The sequence below is a fragment of the Penaeus chinensis genome, chromosome 1, assembly GCF_019202785.1.
Source record: "Penaeus chinensis breed Huanghai No. 1 chromosome 1, ASM1920278v2, whole genome shotgun sequence".
In the NCBI taxonomy this organism is placed as follows: domain Eukaryota; kingdom Metazoa; phylum Arthropoda; class Malacostraca; order Decapoda; family Penaeidae; genus Penaeus; species Penaeus chinensis.
The window spans coordinates 39,658,838-39,675,440 of NC_061819.1; the positions used below are offsets into that span (position 1 = coordinate 39,658,838).

Consider the following 16,603-nt stretch of genomic DNA (forward strand, 5'->3'; position numbering starts at 1 on the left):
CGAGCCAAGTGTTCACCCAGCAATGACTTAAGTGAGGTGCGTGAGTGGGTGCGTTTGGTGGGTGAGTGGGTAAATGGGTGAGTGCTTGGGTGGGTGGGTGTGGGTGGGTAGGTGGGTAAGTAGGTTGGTGTAGGTGAGTGGGTACATGGGTGAGTGAGTGGGTTGGTGTGGGTTGGTGGGTGAGTGGGTAAATGGGTGAGTGCTTGGGTGGGTGGGTGTGGGTGGGTAGGTGGGTAAGTAGGTTGGTGTAGGTGAGTGGGTAAATAGGTGAGTGCTTGGGTGGGTGTGGGTGGGTGGGTAGGTGGGTAAGTAGGTTGGTGTAGGTGAGTGGGTAAATGGGTGAGTGAGTGGGTTGGTGTGGGTTGATGGGTGAGTGGGTAAATGGGTGAGTGCTTGGGTGGGTGGGTGTGGGTGGGTAGGTGGGTAAGTAGGTTGGTGTAGGTGAGTGGGTAAATGGTTGAGTGCTTGGGTGGGTGTGGGTGGGTGGGTAGGTGGGTAAGTAGGTTGGTGTAGGTGAGTGGGTAAATGGGTGAGTGAGTGGGTTGGTGTGGGTTGGTGGGTGAGTGGGTAAATGGGTGAGTGCTTGGGTGGGTGGGTGTGGGTGGGTAGGTGGGTAAGTAGGTTGGTGTAGGTGAGTGGGTAACTGGGTGATTGAGTGGGTTGGTGTGGGTTGGTGGGTGAGTGGGTAAATGGGTAGGTTGGTGTTGGTGGGTGGGTGTGGATGAGTGGTGAGTGAGTGTGTGTATGCGTCCGTGTGCGTGTGCGTGCGTGTATCCGTGCTTGCGTGTGTCCGTGTGTGTGGGCGTGCGTGCATCTGTGCTTGCGTGTGTCCGTGTGTGTGTGTGCGTGCGTGCATCCGTGCTTGTGTGTACATTTTAATTCCCGTCCCTTGCAGATCTATTGCCAAATCTGACTGAAAACACCGGGATAACCACAGTTGTCTCCGCTTGTGCAACGGTCAAGGTTGTTTTCATTGCCACATGTCGCTGGTCGCCGCCGCGGGTTCAGTTTGCGAAAAACACCTTTGAAATATGACCGTAGCAACTAAGAAGCAGTAAGTGTTGCATATATTATTAGATTCATGAAATTGCTAAAAAAAAAAAAATAGCCTTGGTTTTCAAAATGACCTTTATTTACTAATGGTTTTCAAGTAAAAAATATTGATGAAGATATCTATAGAGAGATAATAAGGCATCGGCGGGGGTATTTTCAACCACGTATGGCAACTCAGTCAGTCACGTATGGCAACTTAGTCATCCCTGGCAACTACCTCCTGTCCTTCCACCGGGGAATCCACGCTAAATCGCAGGGATTACCCACATCGTACAGATAAGAACGTTCACATGTAACCCCAGCTGATCCTTGCGATAAAAAAAAAAAAGTTCGGATCACGTTTCTGTAAGTGGCACTGTGGTACTCATGACGTCACTTCAGGAAAAAAAATTGTGTATCGTCTGACTCCTCGGATTTCCCAGGCAGGACCGCGTTGCATTGACGTAATGCAACCGACAGCGGGGTGCGGTAATCCGTACTGATTAGGTGGTTACCGTAGATAAAAAAAAAAATCCGTTATTATGCCAGCCGATAAAACATAAAAGATATTTTTTCTTATATACGAATGGGAACAAAAGCGTAGTTGTGAATATAGAAGCACGATTTTACTCTCAGGCTTTTGTGAATGCTTATTAAGGAAAAGAGGTTAATATTTTGAAAATAATTGATGTATTTGAAGAAATCCTGATTTACTTTTTATCGTCTTGTGAGAAAGTATGAACTGGCTTGCTGCGAGCGGCTTCTAGGCTTCAAGCAGGACGTAACCGAGGTCCGTCTTTTCATAATAGAAGAGGGAGTGTGTGCGCGCGAGAGAGAGAGAGAGAGAGAGAGAGAGAGAGAGAGAGAGAGAGAGAGAGAGAGAGAGAGAGAGAGAGAGAGAGAGAGAGAGAGAGAGAGAGTGAGAGAGAAAGTTAGAGTGAGTGTGTATGTGAATATGAATATAGGAGAGAGAGAGAGAGAAAGAGAAAGAGAGATAGGGAGATAGAAATACAAAAAGAGAGTAGAGAGAGATAGAAAGAGAAAGAAAGAGGGAGATACTCATATAGATAAGTAATTAGATTGGTGGACAGAGATATAGATAGGTAAATAAGCAGACAGGAAGATGGAAGTTTATTATCGTTCAAATTACAGTTCAGATCATGTTCAGAAATACCGTACAGTTCAACCCAGCGAGGTGCACTTTTCAAGAAGTTTCTTATGTTCATTTGAACACAAACGGATATTGTTATCTTCCATATCTGTTAAAGAAGATTTAGATGAAACACAAATGCGAAAACATCACTGTAATCTAGTTTCCGAGGAAAAAAAAGATATATATAACAGCTTCTTCATCCTGAAACAATCAAATAACCATATTATCACACTGATAAACTGATTAAAAGAAAATGATAAGGTCATGTCCTCCCATATTTCCCGCATTATAGACTAATTAATTAGATATGCATGGCGAGCTGTCACCCCAAACACAGTACGTGAAGAAAACGTAAAAGCCGAAGATATAGAAAACGAAGAACTTAGAAGGTGAATGCCCGGGACAGAGGCAACAGTGTACATGAGGAGGCCGCTTTAGAGGGTCGCTGCCGGTCCACCTCGCGACTTTCTCTTTGTTGTTCACGAGAAAGCAGTCCTCTTGGCGCCTTGCCTTGTTCATTTTCTTCCGGTTATCTATCCATTTATCTATCAAGTATCTGCCTATCTATCGATATTGGAGAGTGAGAGTAAGAGTGAAAGTCTGTATACATGATATCTATCTGCATATCTGTTATTTATCTGCATATCCGTTTGGGTTTATCTACCTTTTTACGTATCTACTTGGATTCCTTCCTACTTACCTCCTAACTAGCTATCTAAGCGTCGTTTTTTTAATGTATTTAGTTATTTGTTTGTTTCCTTAAAAAACGACCTAGCTTTATATTACGTGCCAACCGTATATATATATATATATATATATATATATATATATATGTGTGTGTGTGTGTGTGTGTGTGTGTGTGTGTGTATGTGTGTGTGTGTGTGTGTGTATGTGTATGTGTGAACCTATATATGAATATGTATATATATGAATATATAAATATGTATACACACACACATACAACACACACACACACACACACACACACACACACACACACACACACACACACACACACACACACACACACACACACACACACACACTAAAAGGCAATGGATGCCTTCGTTGGCCTGGCGGGTACAATGATGTGAGTATATACGGCTTGACTTTATTGATGAGGAGTACACACGAATAAATGAACACGAGACGATGCCCTGGGAGCAAGCGCTGAGCGGGACGTCTTGTCCGGCCTGTCTGCCCGGTGCTGCTCTTGACTCGGTGACTTCTGGAGGCGAACTGAGGGGTCATCCTAGGTCAGCTGGAATCGCTCTTGCATCCATCTTCGTGGTTGGTCGTCCTTGTCCGCCTCTTCTTGGTCCACCGTGAACTCCATCCGTCCTCGAAGGTCTCGCCCAGGTCCAGATTTCCTCGTAGTCCTCGTTCAGGTCTAACTAGGCGGCGTATTCGTCCACACGTCCTCGCAGAGCTCGTCCTCGGCTGTTTGCTCGTCCAGATGTCCTCGTAACTTTAGTCTGGATCTACGGGCGTCTGTGCAGACGGCGCCCTTTCCGGCATCTCAGGCCGGCTGATACCTGCGCTGACGACCTCCTGGAGTTTGACTGGATCTACGGGCGTTCAGACAGGCGGCGCCCTTCCGCGGCATCCTGGGGCGACTGGGGCCTGCACTGACGAGTTCCTGGTCCTTTGCTGGATCTTCGGGGTCCCGGCAGACGGCGTCCTTCCGCTACATCCTGGGGCGGCTTAAAGTGACCTGTCGGATATCGTCGGTCCAACTGCTGTGCTTAGTCGCTGAGCCAGATCATGCACGTAAGGGCCGAGATTGCAAGAAAAGAAAGCAACAGAGAGGAGGGATGTCAGGCATTACTAGCCGGTATTTATATACATTTTCAGCTTTTAATAGTTCGTTTTGACTATATTTTTCACGTTTTTTTTTCGCACAAAGATGGAGAAGAAAATAGGGGAGGGAGACGAAAGTAGCGGTCCGCAAGGACAAGCCTGGGCTACAAACCGACTTTGATAGATATGAGTAGATAAGGGAAACGACTCCGGCAGTCCGCGAGAAAGAAAAGTTCAAATGAATACTGGAAGCTGTCACTCGTCACGGCTGACATAATCGCTGCCGGAGAGATACATTATCAATCTTATGCCTACAATTACCACAACAACAAACCCTATTAATGAAGGGGTTTCGGTGTCTGTTCTGCGTGGATGAGTGAGAATGAGTGAGAGTGAGCTCACACAAAGAATGAATCACACACACGAAGACATTCACCTTAATAATAATGCAATAAGCAGAAAATTATATTAATGCAAATTTATTTAAACTACCACATCGATTTTAACATATAATGATATGCTACGGAATATACGTGTTAGTGAACATGAAAAGATATATGCAAGCTTCTCGCGAAGCAAATCTTCCCGGCTCAGAAATGTACACCGTAATCCACGATTCTATTTAATCTTAATTACGAATTCGCTACAAATTTCTGACATTCCGAGGTAACCATGTCTAGCTATACATGACGGTGTAAGACCTCATCGACGGGGGTCCCTATGCCCATTTTGCCGAACGAAATCAAGCGAACTGAAAAACAAGACGGAAAAAAATATATAAAAGGCCCATTCTATTCTGTGAATCAGTAATGGTGCTTATGGCAGTGCCCCTTCCGATATCTATCACGAATCACACAATCGCTTGGAATTGTACCCAGATCATGTAAGCGACTTTCTCTAGGATGAGATTGGCGTGATTAGTAGGCAAATGATGATTCTAGCTTAAAACCCTAGTCCTACATTAATGAATAGACGTAATTAGGAACTCATACTGACTGAAACGAGAGGTGCTGATCAAAAGAGCAACATATCTTTAAAGCAGTTTACGCAACCTTGGTTTATATCTGGCATCCCTGTGTACATGATAAGGGGTAGATACCCACACTAATGCAATAATTTATACAAAATCGTGAGTTTGTGTATGTAAGTATGTATACGTATGTATGTATGTATGTTCGTATGTGTATGTATATGTATGTATTTATGTGCATGTATGATATGATATGTGGGCTGTTATATACTGCATACTCACACTGCATGTCGCAGTTTTATCAACGAACAATGGAAATTATGACAGACAGCCGACCTCCCTATAAAAAGGAAAAAAAAAAACAAAAAAAAAAAATACCTTCGTATCTGTTATGTTCTGCGAAGGCAACATAAACCGCAATTTATCAGAACAGGAAACGTAATAATTTTTGCTTCACGATAAACAGAAAAACGTGCCTCCTTATCGCTTTCAACTGCTCAGTTTCATTCATTCGCGTCGAGGGGGAGGGATGGGGTGGGGGGTGGGGGGGGCGTGCAAGATTTTTATGATATGACTTTTACTACCATGCACTTCTAATGAGGTGATGACAGAGCCGGTATGACGATAAGGTATATCATAGGGAGGGTGTTGGCGATGAAGATAAAAGATAGTGATGGTGGTTGTGGTGATGATGATAGTGATGGTGATGATGAAGATGATGAGGGTCGTGGTGGTAATGATGGTTATGATGATGAGGGTTGGTGGTGGTGGTGGTGATGATGAGGATGGTGGTGATGGTGATGATGGTGATAATGACGGTAAAGATGATAATAATGACAATGATAGTAATGATCATTCTAATGAAAATTATAACAGTAATAGTACCAATAAACAATAATGCCGACGATAATACCACAAATAATGAATTATAACAGAAATAAAGATGACAATAACGACTTTAGAATAGTATCATCACAAACAATCACGAAATTCAGAAAATATAATCCCCCCCCCCAAAAAAAAAAGAAGCTAATTCGTAAAAAAAAGAAAATAATAATAATGATAACAATAAATAAATAAATAGTAAAAAGCTAATGCCCCTTTCTTCTCTCTCCCGACAGCCCGAAGAGTTCTGGGGTCGCCTGGGCCGCTCTCGCCTCGAGTGGCAGAGGGACTTCAGCGTTGTGACTGACCACGACTTCGAGCAGCACGTGTTCCGATGGTTCCCGGACGGCCAGCTCAATGTGTCGGGTGAGACGAGGGTCGAGGAGGGGCGGTGTGGGGTGGGGGTGGGGGGGTGAGTGGGGGTGTGAGGTGAGGGAGGTAGGGGGGTGAGGTGGATGTGGGGGTGTGGGAGGGGCATGTCTAGGGCCGAGAGATGGAAGGGCCAATGTAAAAAAAGGCTAATTTTGAGAGACGCCTAACTTGCTTTTGTTATTAAAAAAACAACTGATATCGCCAGTACATTAGTGGCACTATACGAGCATTGTCTCGAAATCAAGTTCATTGGAAATCGATGTGTGACTGATAGATTTTACAATTACAATTTTTTTTTTTAAATGAGGAGAATGTATTACAAAGTTTTATTGTCTATATTTTTGGTCATAAAGTGGTAGAAAAAATCATCAAATGATATGGTTTTGCAATATTTGTTTTAAAAGCACCACAGCAAAAAAAAAAAAAAAAAAAAAAAAAAAGTTTCTTCATGAAAAGTATTCATTATTTTCGTTATGTAAACAAAAAATACACAAGCCAACATCCCCACCACAAATAATCCACATGACCTGATTTCCGTGCCATTTCCGCCCGTCGCAGTCAACTGCGTGGACAGACACGCCCGTATCCAGCCGGATCGCGTGGCCCTTCTGTGGGAGCAGGACGAGCCGGGCCAGACGCAGAAAGTCACTTACAGGTGAGGGCATTTTGGAGGGCGACATTACCCGGCAGATTTTGTCCTTTCTCTCTTTCTGTCTATGTTTTCTTCTTCCTCTTATTCTTTTTCTTCTTCTGTTTTGTCTGTTTGTTGGTTGGTTGGTTTCGGTCTGTCTGTTCTTCTTTTTCTTTTCCTTCTGCTTTCTTTCTTTCATCTTTGCGTAGTGATGATTTATTTTATTTTTCTTTCTTTCTATCTTTCTCTCATTTTTCGTTCTTTCTTTCTTTTTTTCTTTCTCTCTTTTTACGTTCTTTTTTTATTTCTTTCAATCTTTCTCTCTCTTTCTTCCTTTCTATCTCCTTTCTTTCTTTCCTCTTGTGTGTGTGGTGAGAGAGGTTTGCTTAGAGAATTAACTCGACTTGCTTGCAAGGTGAATCAGGATACAAGCAAGAATGTTAATATCTGCTAATATGATCGTGAGGATGTAGGATATAAGATATATTGGGTATAGGATATGCAGGATGTAGGGCAGGAAGCATACGTTAAGTGTGAGGAAACAGTTAAAGCAATATAAGGTTAATATATTTGATACTTACGTACAGTTTGGGATTTTAGATAGGGACTAGGGATGTGTTTTGAGCAAAACATATTAGATATTACTGTTTATTATATAAAGACAAAAGGAACAACAGATGGGATATGAGATAGGAATTAGGAATAGACTTTGATTTAAACAATAAGAGGTTTTACTGTTGACATTATGCAGACAAAAGTACCAACCTCCGATCTTCTCTTCCTCTGAAGGGAGCTGCAGGAGCTAGTATGCCGGCTGGCGAACGTCCTGCAGGAGAGCGGCGTCGGGCGAGGGGACCGCGTGGCCATATACCTCCCTGTGTCTCCCCTCGCCGTCGCCTCCATGCTCGCCTGCGCCAGGATCGGGGCCGTCCACTCGGTCGTGTTCGCGGGCTTCTCGGCCGACGCCCTCGCCTCCAGGATCCAGGACGGTGAGGACAGTGGATGGAGGGGCTCTGAGGAAAACAAACAAAAAAAAGTGGAAGAAAGAAGAGAGAGAGGGAGAGAGAGAGAGAGAGAGGAGAGAGAGAGAGAGAGAGAGAGAGAGAGAGAGAGAGAGAGAGAGAGAGAGAGAGAGAGAGAGAGAGAGAGAGAGAGGGGGGGGGGAGAGATGCAGAGAGGGGAGGGAGGGAAGGAGGGAGATAGAAACACACACACACACACGCGCGCGCGGGTTACGAAGGTTACAATTGCTAACGATGAAATAGTAACACGCATATTGCTCGCAGTTTTGGTCTTGCAAAGGGAAAATATTCGGACCTTTTTTTTCTTTTCTTTTTTCTTTTTTCTTTCTCTTTGCAAAATCGATTTTAATTAATGTAGATCACAGCACATTTTACAAGCAAAAACTTTTGAGCACATCATCAGGAATCAATTGACTCGTTACTTACGCGAAGACGGAGAAGTGTCATGTGGTTCGCTGATGATTCATATGCCATTGATATGATGAATGCGATGGACTAATTAACCTCATGTACTTGTTTGTATTTTATAGAGCGAAGAAAGAATAGTTATGTAATTGGTCTAATTAGGTGCTTATGAATTACAAAAAAAAAAAAAGCATAATAAATGTTGAAGTCATGGAATAATGTAACTGTTTTCACTAGACATTGGGTTCTAATAACAAAAAAAAAAAAAAAAAAAAAGGTAAAAGAAAAAGATAAACGTATTTTAAGATATAGAGAAATCACATTATATCTAGAAAATTTTGATGCGGGCAAAACGAAAGAAAAATCCGAACTTACTGAGATGAAAATTAAAATGAATCAAGATACAAAGAAAAAAAAAAAAAATACATAATTATTCTTTTATCTATTCCATTTGTTTTTGTTTTTTTATTATTTTTTTTTTCTTTTCTTTTTTTTTTGTCTGACAGCTGGTGCAGAGACAGTCATAACGGCTGACCAGTCGGTGCGCGGCGGGAAGACCATTCAGCTGAAGAAAGTGGTGGACGCGGCCGTCGCCAAGTGCCCCTCCGTCAGGCATGTCTTCGTCGGCACTCGCACGGGCGGCGAGGTCCACATGGGGCCTAAGGACGTGCATTTAGATCAGGTATTTCGCCGACCACCTTCTCCCGCCCTTTTGGAGTCTTGAAAAGTTGTTCAGGTAGAAAGTGAAAATATGATGTTTTTTCCCATTTTTTTTTTTTTTTAATTTGATTTTGAGGCTACGTCCGCCCATTTATTGCTTTAAGTACATGTGACTATATATATATATATATATATATATATATATATTCTTATTCCGAAATTTTTATTCTTATGTTAATCATGTATAATTTTTTTTTCTTCTTTTTTTATTATATGCGCCTAAATGTTTCATCCTTAATGTAATTTGATATGTTTTCTTCTTTGTACCATCTATAACTTTTTTTCTTCTGTTTGGCCTTGTGTGAGTGTATTTTTTCCTCCTTTGATTATATACAACTGTATTTCTTCATTCTAATCATATATTGCTGTATTTTTTCTTTTCAATCGTTTACTGAACGTAATTTTTCATCCTCTTATCATATGTAAAACTCTACGTTTTCATTATCTTATCATATATAAAACTAATTTTCCTTAATCATATATAACTATTTTTTTCTTAATTTTATTCAAGTGTGAATCATAAATAACTTGAATATATTTTTCCTCCTCTGAATACATTTTTCCTCCTAATTTTCTTTTGTCAATCTAACTTGAATGCATTTTTCTTCCACTGATCACGTATAACTATTTTTTTCCAGTCCAATCAAACTTTACTCTATGTTTGCCTTCTTCAACCTTCAACTCTCCCAGACCATGCGAGGCGCGTCCATCGAGGATTTGCCGTTTGGAATGTCTTTTTCCTCCTAAATATCTCTTTTGATCCAACGTGAATGTACCTTTCCTCCTCTGATCACATATAACTATATTTTTCATTCCATTCTAATCAAACTTTACTCTATTTCTGCCTCCTTCAACCTCCACCTCTCCCCAGGCCATGCGAGGCGCGTCCACCGAGTGCACGCCCGCCCTCCAGAATGCCGAGGACTTGCTGTTCCTTCTGTACACCTCCGGCAGCACAGGCTCTCCCAAGGGCGTCGCTCACTCCACGGCGGGCTACCTGCTCTACGCCGCCGTCACCCACAAGGCACGTTGCTGCGAGTGAGGAGAGAAGGGGAAAGGAGTGAGAGAAGAATGGGAATGGGATTAAGAATAGGAATAAGGATAGGAGTGGGATTAGGAATAGGAGTGGGATTAGGAATAGGAGTGGGATTAAGAATAGGAATAAGGATAGGAGTGGGATTAGGAATAGGAATAAGGATAGGAGTGGGATTAGGAATAGGAGTGGGATTAGGAATAGGAGTGGGATTAGGAATAGGAGTGGGATTAAGAATAGGAATAGGAATGTGAATGAAAATAGGGTGTGGGATTAAGAATAAGAATAGGAATAGGAGCATAAATAAGAGTAGGGTTAATAATGAGAATAGGACTAGAAATAAAAATAGGAATGGAAATAGGAATAATAATTAGGGAATAAGAATAGGAATAAGAATAAGAATAGAAAAGGATTAAGAAAATAAATAGAAATAAGAATAAAGATAAGTATAAGAATATAAATAGGAATGAACATTAACATAAGAACAGAAATAACAATACAAATAAGAATAGAAATAGGAAAAAGAACAAGAATAAGAACAGAAATAGGAATAAGAAGAGCAATAAAGAAAAGAACAGAAATAGGAAAACGAATCAGAATCAGAAAAGGAACAGAAAGAGTAAGAAGGCTCGACTGAGCTGCTGTCGGCCGCGAGGTGCGCTGCGAATGCAAATGTACGACTGTATTGTGTCATGAGGCAGGCCGACGACGCGCTCTGCAAGATGATGGGTTGGTCTCCTGTTGCAACACTGTTCTTGCGAGAGCTCAGGCTTCGGCAATCTTTTTTTTTTCTGTCTTTCTTTTTCTTTTCTTTTCTCTCTTTCTCTGTTTTGTTTTGGTTTGGTTTCTTTTATTTTGCTTTCTTTTCCGGAAGTAAAATGTTTATACAAGATACCAACGCCAAATAAAAACAAAATGATTATCTAGATACAGAGCAATTTGATTATTTAGATTAGTGAAACACAAGATAAAAAAAGATGTCATGATAACGGCGTCACCAGAGGGCGTTTCCGGGGATATTTTGTGAGAATTTTCGTCGGTTTGTTCACTTGACAAGAGGAAAAATCAAGATTTCTAGGAATGGGTTGGGTCGCTGGGAAAAAAGGAAAGAAAAGAATATCTTTCTATCTTTATCTATCTATCTAACTGAATATCTCTCTCTCTCTCTCTCTCTCTCTCTCTCTCTCTCTCTCTCTCTCTCTCTCTCTCTATATATATATATATATATATATATATATATATATATATATGTGTGTGTGTGTGTGTGTGTGTGTGTGTGTGTGTGTGTGTGTGTGTGTGTGTGTGTGTGTGTGTGTGTGTGTGTGTGTGCGTGTGTGTATAAATATAGATTGATAACTATATAGATGGGTGGAGGGATGGATAGATAAATAAATAGATAGATAGATAGATGTATAGATGTATACATAGATGCATATACACATACTACATACATACATACATAAAGGGATACATGCATACATACATAACACACACACGCATACATATAAATACTCTCCTTTTTTTTTTCTTTTTCTTTTCTTTTCTTTTGGTTTATTGAAAACCTATGCGTGATGTTTAATCAATAGATTCACTGGAAAATGTGCTCTAGTTTTTAAACCGTTTAATAAGAGGCTGTCCATCTTCCGTCAAGTTGCCAGCTATGGATTTTCACTTCTAATTTAATACCGCTGTAATATCTTGTTATTATTTCCTGTTGCATTGTATAGTAATAGATAGTTAGATAGATAGATAGATAGATAGATGATAGTTAGATAGATAGCTAGATAGGTAGGTAGGTAGATAGATAGATAGATGATAGTTAGATAGATAGCTAGATAGGTAGGTAGGTAGATAGATAGATAGAAAGATTAAGATATATGCGCACACACAGCAAGTAATAGATAATATCAAGATATTGATATGATATTAAATTAAAAGCGAAATGCCATAGTTGTTAACTTGACGGTTGATAGGCAACTTCTTATTACAGAGTCTAAAAACTATAACACACTTTCTAATGAATCTTTTGACGAATGAGTCCATAAATTGAACGCCTCTGTATATGGATCTGCACGACGATGAACAAATTCGTACAGAGATGTATTCGAACTCCCCTCATGACGCCCCTTTCTGCCAACAGCACGTGTTCGATTACCAGGACGGGGACGTGTTCGGATGCGTGGCCGACATTGGCTGGATCACGGGGCATTCGTACGTGGTTTACGGACCGCTGGCCAACGGCGCCACCACGGTCCTCTTCGAAAGCACGCCTAATTATCCGGATCCAGGTGAGTCCACTTATCAGGAGGCTGGTATATTGTGCTGTTTCTCTAGTTGGCTTTGTGAAATAGTTTTTGACCTGATTTGAATATGGAATACGGTTTGCTTTTACGTTACATGGGAACTTGCTTTGACCGACTATGATAACATGACTTCCCATAGTCGTCTTGCCTCTTTGCTGCTAAGTGTGCCTTCATACCCTTCCAGGCAGATACTGGGACACAGTTCAGCGACTGGGCATCACCCACTTCTACTGCGCCCCTACGGCACTGCGCCTCCTTCTGCGACACGGCGACGCGTGGCCACAGCAGTACGACCTGTCCTCTCTGCGCGTCCTCGGCTCCGTCGGCGAGCCCATCAACCACGAGGCCTGGCACTGGTTCAACGACGTCGTGGGCAAGAGGCGGTGCGAGCTCGTCGACACCTGGTGGCAGACAGGTGAGGCGTCCGGGGGAGAAGCGGAATGGCTTGGCACGGAAGCAAGATAATGATATTCATGCAAAATCGCTATTAAATAAGTCGGGGTAGAAAAAATGGAGTTTAATGTACGGTTAATATCATGATAATGAAATATCGTTAATGGTTTGTTCCTTTGTATACCGTAGTCTTAAGAACTGCGTGATTCTAGCAAAGCTCACGAGTCATGAACTGGCCCTGAAGAGCGTGTTGTCCCTCGGCAGAGACTGGCGGCATCATGCTCAGCCCCCGCCCCTCGGCCCCCGGGGCTGCCATCAAACCCGGCATGCCCATGAGACCCATGTTCGGCGTCAAACCTGTTCTCTGCGACACCGACGGGAGCGCCGTGGAGGGCATGGGCGTGAATGGGGCGTTGTGCGTGGGCTCCGTGTGGCCGGGCATCTCGCGCACCGTGTACGGCGACCACCGCCGCTACGTCGACACGTACTTCGCTCCCTTCCCGGGCTACTACTTCTCGGGCGACGGAGCGCTGAGGTGAGCGGCCCGCCGCCGGGGCACAGCCGCGGGCTAGTCAACCAGATCAGGGATTGGCTCTTGTGCAGGATTCATGCTGAACACATTGCCAATAAAACAAAGTAGAGAAAAACAAGAAAACACACTGATATGCCTGTATTGCCACTTTATGCATTTTCATGCTCTTCCCTTCATTGCTTTAAGTACACATGGACTGACAATCCTGTTCTTAGGGACGAGGATGGCCACTACCAAATCACGGGTCGAATGGACGACGTCATCAACGTGACCGGGCACCGTCTGGGCACAGCGGAGGTGGAAGATGCCATCGTGAGTGTCATTCTTTTGTATTTGCGTGTTTTGCAAATTAAACATAGTACCAACACCCATTATGATCGACTTTTTTTTTTTTAGTTTATTCATTCTTACTGCATCTTGACTAGTTAGACAGGCTTAAAAAAAATAATCATATCTTACGAATTTTCGAGTATTGTATAAACAATACTCCCATCTTTGTACTAATGTACGAATACACGAAAGGTCACACAAACACGTAAAAAAACCACGAACGTCTAAATAAAAGGAGAATACAACGCATAACTTCAGAGACGTAATTACTGTACCTTACCACTTACACTTACAAAGACCTTGCCATTACCACGGTGATGTCCCCCCCACCAGACGGAACACCCAGAGGTCGCCGAGAGTGCCGTCGTTGGCTTCCCTCATGATGTCAAGGGCGAGGGAGTCTTTGCCTTCATTGTCCTGAAGGAGGACGTCCATTCATCCGAGGAGAAGATCGTAGCTGATCTCAGGAAGACGGTCAGATCAACCATTGCTGGATATGCTGTACCTGATGTTATATTGGTGAGTTTTTAGTGATATGCATTGTGGTTGAGTTGAGAGAGAGAGTGAGTGGGAGTGAGAGAGAGGTAAGGAGGTAAGGAGAGAAGGAGAAAGAGAGGGAGTGAGGGGGAGAGGGAGAGGGAGAGAAGGAGAGAAGAAGAGAAGAAGAGAAGAAGAGAAGAAGAGAAGGAGAGAAGGAGAGAAGGAGAGAAGGAGAGAAGGAGAGAAGGAGAGAAGGAGAGAGAGAGAGAGAGAGAGAGAGAGAGAGGGGGGGGGGGGAGGGAGGGAGAGAGAGAGAGAGAGAGAGAGAGAGAGAGAGAGAGAGAGAGAGAGAGAGAGAGAGAGAGAGAGAGAGTGAGCGTGAGAGTGAGAGAGAGAGAGGGAGGGTCAGATATAATCCTCCTCCGTGGCAATCCTTACCTTAAGCCTACACACCTGTCTTCGCCCTACTAATGCTTCCTCCCTCGTGTTCCGCCTACAGGTGTGCCCCGGCCTGCCCAAGACTCGTTCAGGCAAGATCATGCGAAGGATCCTGAGGAAGGTAGCGGCGGGGCAGCCCGAGGAGATGGGCGACACGTCCACTCTCGCCGACCCCTCCGTCGTCGAGGCCATCGTCAGCGCCCACAAGGCTCTTAATGCTCCCTAACACACCGGTCACCCCACGCTTCTATGTCCTTAACAATTCCCTCTTCTTATCCCGTCCCTCTCAATCCCCCCCTCCTCCCCCTCGTTCTTATCAGCACGACATTATCTCTCCGTGTACTTTAGTTTCCCGTCGTTACAAGCAGACGAACTATTCACCTACGATAAGCTATATGTCGGTCTAGACATTTCTTATCGTGCTATCGACTACTGTCTGCATAGGATGTTTGCAGAGAGAGAGAGGGGGAGAAAGTGAGAGAGGGGGGGAGAGAGGGAAAGAGAGAGAGAGCGAAAGAGAGAGAGGGAGAGAGGGAGAAAGGGAGAGAGGGAGAGAGAGAGAGAGAGGGAGAGAGAGAGAGAGAGAGAGAGGAGAGAGAGAGAGAGAGAGAGAGAGAGAGAGAGAGAGAGAGAGAGAGAGAGAGAGAGAGAGAGAGAGAGAGAGAGAGAGAGAGAGAGAAAGAGAGATAGAGAGAGAGAGAGAGAGAGCGAGAGAGAGAGAGAGAGAGAGAGAGACAGAGAGAGAGAGAGAGAGACAGAGAGAGAGAGGGGAACGTCTGTGCTTCTTCTTCCTCGCCGCTTTGGTGCTTCTCGGATCCTTAATGGTAAAAGGTTCTGGACTTGTTGGTTGAGTTTATTTGTTATTTGTAAAGTTTAAATAGAATTACAGAAACTGTTGTTGCCATGTTTGGGATATTTTCATTTCACCCCTTAATTAACGGAGGAGATATTACATATCCAAGCAATTAATCACAATTAATTACTTTGCATTACGCTGCACACTTTAGTTTTCAATCCCTATTTCTAAGAAAGATTACGATGAGGGTTAATCCAGATTTTGGACAGGTAGAGCTCACGATCGCATTGGATGTTGACCAAGAACTGTACGTTGGAACTACGTGTAATTGATTGTAGAAATATGCTGATTAAGTGGCTTCAGACAGAAGATCATTGGTACCTTTTGATGTTAGCTATATCTATTAAAGGTTGAAAAATACGATGTTCTAATTAAGTGATATATATATATATATATATATATATATATATATATGTATATATATATCAACCCTTTATTTCTTCTCGTGTCAAAATACCTTTTTTGTTCAGTTTTTGAAAGGAAGACTTTGATTTTACGTAAGAAAAAAATTGCTTTGAATGCCCTATATAATTCAGGGAAGAATTCTACTATTAACATCTACCCCATTTAGCTGAAAGCCAGTTGAGGGCCATCAGTTAACCACATGTGCATGAAAATCTCCTCATGTACTCACCCAAACTCTTCTACTTGCAAATAATAATTTTGTATTAAATCCGGAACATATGTGATCGAAAATTCCAGAATAATATGGGGCAAAATCCGGTCTGGTATGTCTTCTGAGCTCCAAGAGCAAGAGCACACAACTGAGCTACAGTGTTACAAGAGTGTCCCCTTTTTAAGGTATTAGGAGCAAGTTATGGGACAAGTTGAAAGAGAGAGAGAGGGAGGGATGGCGGGAGAGAGGGAGGGAGGGAGGGAGGGAGGGAGGGAGGGAGGGAGGGAGGGAGGGAGGGGGAAAGAAAGCTGGAGAGAGAGAGAGAGAGAGAGAGAGAGAGAGAGAGAGAGAGAGAGAGAGAGAGAGAGACCAAATTTTTTACTTGCCCCATATCTTCATTACGCTCTATGTGTGATTATGTGAGCTGCAGCGGTGAGCGTAGTCGATTATGTCGAAATTTCCCGCTAATCGATTTTAAATTTTAACCAGTAATCGCTTACCGAAGGATTATTCCCAGAGTCCGGGTTGAACTGAAGATCGTCACAAAATATTTCAATCTAACACAACCCACCATGACTGTTTTTTTTTTTGTTTTTTTTTCATTCTACTCTGCAAGTGCAGGCTATTCCTTG

At 42.9% G+C, this 16,603-nt stretch overlaps 1 protein-coding gene across 1 annotated transcript in view; it reads left to right on the forward strand.

Annotated features, from left to right (window-relative positions):
• Positions 1-15,050, forward strand: part of LOC125025002 (acetyl-coenzyme A synthetase 2-like, mitochondrial) — a 17,026-nt gene extending 1,976 nt beyond the window's left edge. The window contains exons 2-12 of the mRNA XM_047612833.1: positions 6,077-6,206; positions 6,771-6,867; positions 7,633-7,832; positions 8,777-8,952; positions 9,862-10,014; positions 12,164-12,311; positions 12,511-12,741; positions 12,984-13,254; positions 13,467-13,563; positions 13,915-14,100; positions 14,561-15,050. Of these exons, the coding sequence (XP_047468789.1) occupies positions 6,077-6,206; positions 6,771-6,867; positions 7,633-7,832; positions 8,777-8,952; positions 9,862-10,014; positions 12,164-12,311; positions 12,511-12,741; positions 12,984-13,254; positions 13,467-13,563; positions 13,915-14,100; positions 14,561-14,725 (1,854 nt within the window). The 3' untranslated portion in view covers positions 14,726-15,050. The remainder of the gene's footprint in view (positions 1-6,076; positions 6,207-6,770; positions 6,868-7,632; positions 7,833-8,776; positions 8,953-9,861; positions 10,015-12,163; positions 12,312-12,510; positions 12,742-12,983; positions 13,255-13,466; positions 13,564-13,914; positions 14,101-14,560) is intronic.
• Positions 15,051-16,603: the final 1,553 nt, after the last annotated feature.